The following is a 7673-nucleotide window of genomic DNA, read 5'->3' as shown; positions in this document are numbered from 1 at the left end:
TACGCCATTGATGTTTACTGTTGTTGCACCGTTGAGTCTTTTTTTTTCTGTGTCCTGCTGAAATCAGTTATACAACCATGACACAAATGCCTCTTAAAAATGATGTCAGAGAGACAGAAAGAGAATTAAATATAAAATTTATTAGGCAAAATGTACAACAGCTGCATAAGCTATCTTACAGCTCAAATATAGAGACTTTATTTTACTTCCATTCTTTGAGAGTGGAATATAATATTCAACTTCTTTTAAATTCTGCACTGAACTGTGAAAACATTCATAAAAAACACACTGGCTCACATTAATCAAACACTTCAAAGCAGGAAAGCTCATGTGAAATCACGATAGTCAAAACAACAATAAACAAATACTTTAAAGGATTTTAGAAAAGACTGAACAACGTAATGTTTTGTTGCTTCACTATTCCTCCTGCTGTCATGTCATCCAAGTCAAATTCAGATTCAAAGCTCAGATCAGAGCAGTGCCAAATCAAAATTAATTTTTCTTCATATATTAAGTCCCAGAGCTGTTTATCTGTATCCTATGACGTTCTGTCTCCATGCTGCATCTGCACTGACTTACATCTGCGAGACGAGTTAAAGTGCATCCCAATAAAGTAAAAACTTCAACACAATCACTTACTGCCCTTTCAAGGCCCTTTAAAACTCTGAAAAAACAAACTGGTGTTTAATTTCTCGTAATCCGAACACCACAGAAAATGTACTTTGTGTACAAATTATTGTTTTAAGAATATAAAAGAAATCTCCAAAATTATCCGTATTGTTCTTCATAGGCTTTTAGGAATGGTGTAATCGTAATGTTTGTCTTATCTGGTCTGTTCTAGTGAAGTGAAGTGAGGTTTAGATAAAACGTTTAAAGTTACACAACAGTTGACAGACTTCAGATCAGCTCTCCTGCTTAGAAACTGTCATCGCGTAAATGTGGCCGACAGAGACGCAAGACAAACGTCAGGATGGATTGGAAGAGTGGGATGACGACATCATCAGTATGCACCACGCAGCCCGCTGCTCCGTGAGCCTCCTCCCCCTCCTGAATTACCATAGTAACCACCACCACCACCGCCGCCGCCGCCGCTGCCGCGACCTGAAAGGGTTTTTGGAAAGATTAAATAATTTAACATAACTGATGAATGTGATGACAAGTTAAAGTGTAAGATAAGTTCTACGACACAAACATTCAAAACACCAACAACATGCAACAAGGTTGATTAGTGCAAGCCCTGATACATTTATTTGTACAAATTACTACATTATAATATACAAAGGCGTTAGTAATAATAAGTAATAAAGACTCACTCATTTCAGCTGCTCCACTGGCTGTTGAATTAAGAAACAGCTCAATATAGCGATGCTCTGTGGAGAAAACATCAATCCATTATTACTATAGAAGAATCTTTCTTCTGCCATTTACTTTAAATCAACCTGGTTACTTTTCCAACTAGTTAAAGAACTATCTGAATTATGTCACATGCTGTCTGTTATGATTTTCTATAAATAGGGATCATAAAGGGCTTCATGCTGTAGCAGGATTATGCTGCCTTAATGATTTACAACATTAAAACCTGCCTGACAGCTTATGAATGAGTGCCATTATTCTGCTTCTGTAGATATAATGTAGTCAACAAGTTTAGTTTAGTGTCGTGAACACAGCATTATGTAGCATGAAAGACTTGTCACAAGAAGCACCACGAGGACAGATAAGCTGAAGGGGATAAAGAGAGGACATACGCATGTGGTTCTTGTCTTTGGACATGGCTGCCACAGCGTCTTCATGGGAGCGGAACTCCACATCTGCTTCTCCAGTCGACTTGCCGTTAGGAGCCACGTCGATGTGGACCCTCATTGGATTCAAAGGAGAGAAGAACTATAGGAAGAAGAAAAAAAATGATTATATGATATAATTGTAAAATAATAATATAACTAATTAAATCAACACAACTTGGACGTAGATAAGAAGCAAAGAAACTGATGATGGATCAACAAATTAAAAATGGTTAAAAACATGTTGCCGACTGAATCTCCAGAAAAACGGATTGAACAGCCTCCTGCACACAATCCCACTTTTATTTGTATACACACCCCACAATCAAGAATAACACAATTTATAGCTAACATCACCACAGTGATCAAGAGAAAATATTTAAGGCTTTTTAAGACCTTGGTTTAGGAAACTGATTTTAATTTTTTTTTCTACCATGCCTAGATCTCCACTGTTTGAGAAAAAGGAATAATAAAATGTGTGTGTGCGTTCTTACTTTTGCGATGTCTCCCTCTGTGGCACGGAAAGGTAAACCCCTCATATGGACAAAATGGCCACTGTGGAAGCCTGAACAACCATCGCTCTGACTGCTGTAACCATGGCCTCCCAGCCCTGAACCAAAACACACAGACACATACACAGATTACCAGTACAGCCTTTAGTAATCTGGTATCAACTTACTGACAACTTTTCATTCACTTAATGATAATGAAACAAAAAACGGCAGGCGGATAATAAAATATACTGTAGATTCTTAACATTTCTTATCCTGGCTTCATTTTTCATTGCTTTGCATAACCTATTTATTCATACCAACAATATCAAAAGGTAAACATTAACATGAAACATTAACTCAGCACATCTAAATGTCAGAGGGTAAATTACATTTGGACTTTACCTCTTCCTCCCCTCTCTCCTCTCACTCGCTCATCAAACATGCCGTTGCCAAAGCAGTAGTTGTTGAAACCATTGTAGCTGTCAAAACCACCGTAACCTAGAGAAGAGCAAGAGAAGAAACTCTCAGCACACAGAAAACATAACAAGACAGCTGGAGAGTAAACAATGTCTGATCTCTTTATGCATCTGACTGATTGTTGATGATGTTCACTGTTCATTAACTGCATATTTCTTCTGTTTTGTGAACATTTGCGGTTAATAATTAAGTCTTTTCATGTTGCCTCTCAGTTTGAGGTGATTTAGTGCCGGACCACTAGTGAGTACTGCCTTGCTGTCCTATATAGAACCAAAAACAGAGCACAGACTTCTGCATGATTCATGGTTTTGTTCTACCATCTGTGGCACTGACTGATTACACTTTTGAAAATATTGCTGCATGCAGAAAGACAAAACTCTGCTTACCTCCGCCATATCCCCCTCCACTCCTCATGGTGTCCATCAGAGATCCACCGCGCCCAGGTGTGGGCCCAAAGAACCCTCCTCTGGGACCCCCCATCACGGGTCTATCGTAGGGCCCTGGTCTCTGGCCTCCCATCCCCCGCCGGGGCAACTCATAGTAGGCCCTGATCTCATTACGACTGCTCTTAAAAATCTCTATATACCTGTAATATTAGAGGCCCGTGGTGTGGATGTGGGCAGAGGAGAGGGTTAAGGTGTAGAAATGGCTTAGCTTGGGTTACATACACAGATATTATTTACAGAGAGAGAAGATAAACACACACAGAAGACAAATAGTTTAAACAGTGGTCTAAGTAGTTTTAACCTGGAGCTGACAAAGTCTCATCACTAGCTGGGCTTACGGCTGCAGTAAAGGACTTCTACACCAACCTCACCTCTTGTTACTTACAGTAAAGAAAATCCTTTTAGGTGTTGCACTGATCATTTTAATGACATTAAGAAGTTTGATACTTTAATGGTAAAGGCTACCTTGACTGTCCTCTGCTATACACTTAATCCCCTCTTCCACAGTAAATTATCTATAAGATACATGTATAAAAAGGATATAAAAGAAGTGCCAAATGTTGCTCTAATACAATTAAATAGAGCTCCCAGGTCGTGGTGACCAGCAACAAGACTGTTTATGGCATAACATACTCACACCACTTTTATTTTAAAGATTACATGACCTTCATCCCATTATTCAACATGTCACCATTACAATACATGAACCCATTAAACCGCTCCCATTAGCATGTTAACAAATATTACATGACCCACCCACTTAATCATAATTATTCTAGCACACCAAGCCATGTTTTACATTGAACCATAACAGAACCCATCCCGTTAATACCACAGTTACTCTAATATGACCACCCATTAAATACTACAATAGAAGCCCAGCCCACTCCAGCCCGTCCCTTTCCCGTCTGTCCCACCTGTGCCCTATTCTTTCCTTGTGTTTCCCCAGAGCCTTTTCTGCTATCTCCTTTGAAGCAAACTGCACGAAGGCTTCCCCTGTGCTCCTCCCCTGGTAGTCCACTGGCAGAGTAATCCCATTTGGCACGATTCTCAACCCTTCAACCCAAGCACACATAAATACATAGGTCGGTAGGTAGACTGATAGATATATAAAATAGATAGAACAACACCCACTGCATCACTGGAGCTTTCAGGATTAATAACAGCGAATAAATATCAGCTGTAGTGTCTGATTAGACTGTATTTTAAAAAAAGAAAAAAAAAGGAGCATCTCAGAGGACTCAGTTTATTTTACAAGGTGCCCGACTGCAGAATTAAACAAATACTGGCCTGGAGTCAGCAGGACTAAAATTAAAGTGGATGTCTAAACATTTTCCTCTAATTTACAACCAAATTTAAGTCACTGTCAAAATGATTATTTATCAGTGGTGCGTGACACTAGACACCAATAATTCCTAAGTATTGATTATCCTAGATAAAGGCTGCCAGTAAGCAGAATGACAGTACTGACCCCAGATCAGTGTCATGGGACTGTCTCCCCTCAGCCATACCAGCCCAGCCCATCCTATCTTTTAACCCGCTTTAGGAAGCATGACTTCAAGGTCATATAGCATAAGCATGTTAAATAATGTGTTAACGTAACACTAACATGGTAAGGAAGCCAACTAACAATTCATAACAAGGACAAATTAGTAAACACAGTAAGACTATATACTACAAGAACAAACATACATGTGGGCCATGACACACAGACATGTTAACTGACTGGAAGTCAGATTAATACTAGTTTGAAATATGTGAAAACATAGTGTTAAGTGTTGGCAAATGTTAGTGTATGTTTATGTTGCTGCTTTGCTCAGCAAAGTAGAAAGCACCGTTCAAAGTGCAGTTGGCAGTACTTTGGATTTTTCATGACAATTCCTAACATCACAGGACTGTAAATATAAAGTTTACTGCTGTTTCACCTTTAGACTTGCAATAATATAAATACTTTTTCCTTAGACTTATTTCAATGCGAACATTTGTTGGACTTTCTTTTTTCTTGCATTGCAAGCTAAGATGCTCTTTCGCTGATTTCAAATCTAGCTGCAGTCCTGTCAGCACCTTTACTCTGTGATGTCAAAAGCTCGGTGAGCCACATGTCTGTAAAAACTATCCCTCAGATTAACATAGATGGTGTAATAATATCAGTTTAGCAGAGTAATCAGACAGAAATATAAATGTTCATGTACCTGAGAAGAACTGAACAATCTCCTCCTTGCTGCAGCCAAAAGGAAGGCCTCTAAGTCTCAGCATGCAGCCACTGCAGCTGTCATAGTCAGCAGGACCGCTACGTTTCAGCACCCAGTCCATCTCACTACGGTTTGACTTGAACACTGATTCAGACACACAGAGAGATGGGCATACATGTCAAGATCTGAAAGGACAAATAAACTTAAAAATACACATTTTCTTATTAGAGTTTGGTTTAAAGCATATACAAGTTGGGATCTGTACAGGGAAATCAATATAAGTGAGCCAAACAAACTCTTACAGCACAGCAAACACACAGGTAACAACAACTCCAAAGTAAACGGATGAGATGGCAACACTCTGCCTGTGTCTGTAATGGTATATCACGCTGCAACTGTTAAAAAAAGAAAGTCAACACAGAGAAAACTCACTGTTCCATCGGCCTGCTATGACTGTTTATATCGCTTACCCTCTATGTATCGGTGTCCCATGTATTTACGGTCCTTGGCAAGAGCGTTCCTGAAATCCTCTGACGTTTTCAGCTCAATAAATGCCTCTCCGCTGGGTCGGCCTTCTTTAGAGTAAGTGAAACACACTCCGTTTACTTTGCCAATGATGTCACAGTCTGTGAATAAAAAAAAAGATTGATTGGGAAATCATTAAAAGGATTGCACACTCAGAGACATTTCCTGGCACAAAAGAATCAGTCAATATCTGATCGCCTGAGATCCTGACAGCTCTATAATGGATGTAGTCATGTGAAATTTGTATCATTAAAATGAGGCAACGCCTCAGAAAAGGTTGTGCGAGTGCAGATAACAAGACGTTATTGCTGAAGGAGTCATAAATCACATGACACTGAGACCAGCTAGATTACACTTACTCACATGCAACAATAAAGCAGAATGGTGTTTGCGTGCAGTCCTGAAGGGACGCAGACGCAACAACTGACTGACTCCCACGATTAATGAAATGTATTCTGACAGTTTAGTTTCTGTACGTAATATAAATTCAGAAAGTTAACTTACATTTGAACTATTATATTAACTAAGCGGGACTAACGCCTGTGAAACATCATCACAATTTCAACACGCTAGATATTATTTCCGTCTTACTGACTCCGTTCATGCCCGAAGCTGTAAAGATATGTGTGCATGCTCACCAGAGAAGAAACTGGCGACCTCCTCCTGTGTGCAGGACCAGGGCAGTCCTCTGATCCGAACCACATAACCCTCTTCATTCAAAGACATCCTCACTGCCTCGGAGAGCACAACACAGCAGCAACACATTCAATTACTGTGTCAATAATACACCAATAAGACATAGGCTCATCACACAGTCTTCATCAAATAACGCTGTGCTTATTCCCCTGACCTTCACCCAGGGCTCAGATTAAGGACAAAACAATGCCGAGCATCAGCTGTGTGGAAACCTGTGCACTAAAAACTCTATTTAAAAACTTGTCTTGTATTAGGTAACTTACTGCTCTTCTCTGCTGGATGATATTTACTCTATTTGAACATTTACCACTATGAACAAAGCAGCTATTGATATGTGCATCATCATCAGTGTAACATTGCACAACATGAATCCTGCAGGAAGTTCACACTGAGGTTTGTCAACAAGTTTTGAAGCCTGCAGGAACAAAACTGTGACCAGAGACGAAAACACTGAGCCGGGCGTGTAAGAACAACAAAAACCTCATTAACGATCAAATAAAACAAAAGTTACAGAAGCTGTCATAACAATTAAAACAAGCTAACGACTGGCACTTCCTCCTTCCATCAAAGTGTCTGCTAGCAAACGTAACAACACTTCCTCTCAACTCGCTTAAACCTTTTGCCAAACACATCACATCCTCGCTCTTTAGTGAAGTTACAACTTTGCAGCATGATATCGGTCATGCCTGGATACCTGGGTTAGCTCTCGATGCTAACGTTTCCCCCCCTGTCAGACAGACGTGCTAACGTTAGCTCGATAGCATTAGCGGCTAGCAGGCTAGCGGCTAGCTGTAGGACACTGACAGCGGTCAAACGCACAAAGACACACAGGTTCAATTCCCGACGGCCCGGCCGCTGTCACCGGGCATCGAAACCATGTCCACACAAAGGAGACAGACGACCGTGACACACGTCTAAAAAATATTTAAAAAAAAAAGGATGACATGATCTTACAGTTGTCTCTTGTCCCCGGTCTCCTGCTCCTGTCCCGAGCCTCAGGTGTCACTGCCAGCAAACCCGGCTCAGGTATGTTGTCGCGAGACTTGGGAGACAAAAAGAGACATA

At 40.3% G+C, this 7673-nt stretch overlaps 1 protein-coding gene across 4 annotated transcripts; it reads right to left on the bottom strand.

Moving 5' to 3' along the window:
- Positions 1–120: 120 nt before the first annotated feature.
- hnrnph3 (heterogeneous nuclear ribonucleoprotein H3 (2H9)) lies at positions 121–7643 on the bottom strand. 4 transcript variants are annotated; one of them, XM_010732363.3, is made up of 11 exons: positions 7563–7643; positions 6551–6643; positions 5858–6013; positions 5388–5531; positions 4113–4251; positions 3136–3335; positions 2675–2770; positions 2273–2388; positions 1746–1881; positions 1314–1370; positions 121–1101 (listed from the first exon to the last, which is right to left on the bottom strand). In XM_010732363.3, the coding sequence occupies exons 2-11, from the start codon at positions 6636–6638 to the stop codon at positions 1001–1003; spliced, it is 1233 nt and encodes a 410-aa protein (XP_010730665.2). In that variant the 5' UTR covers positions 6639–6643; positions 7563–7643; the 3' UTR covers positions 121–1000. The 4 variants fall into 4 exon arrangements, with proteins under 4 accessions (XP_010730665.2, XP_019109385.1, XP_027137582.1 ...); XM_019253840.2 differs by having other exon boundaries at positions 6551–6647; positions 7563–7626; XM_027281781.1 differs by lacking the exon at positions 7563–7643 and adding an exon at positions 7303–7531 and having other exon boundaries at positions 6551–6647.
- Between the last annotated feature and the right edge of the window lie 30 nt (positions 7644–7673).

The sequence above is a fragment of the Larimichthys crocea genome, chromosome VIII (genome assembly GCF_000972845.2).
Source record: "Larimichthys crocea isolate SSNF chromosome VIII, L_crocea_2.0, whole genome shotgun sequence".
Classification (NCBI taxonomy): domain Eukaryota; kingdom Metazoa; phylum Chordata; class Actinopteri; family Sciaenidae; genus Larimichthys; species Larimichthys crocea.
This window is presented reverse-complemented; position numbering and strand designations above follow the sequence as displayed.

Bases quoted from the DNA above. Each gene is read 5' to 3' on its own strand.
- hnrnph3 (XM_010732363.3), bottom strand. From the start codon at position 6,638: ATGTCTTTGAATGAAGAGGGTTATGTGGTTCGGATCAGAGGACTGCCC. The intron at 1,882-2,272 runs GTAAGAACGCAC...TTCTTCCTATAG, and splicing joins CAGAGGGAGACATCGCAAAA to TTCTTCTCTCCTTTGAATCC. The intron at 1,371-1,745 runs GTATGTCCTCTC...TTTTCTCCACAG, and splicing joins CAAAGACAAGAACCACATGC to AGCATCGCTATATTGAGCTG.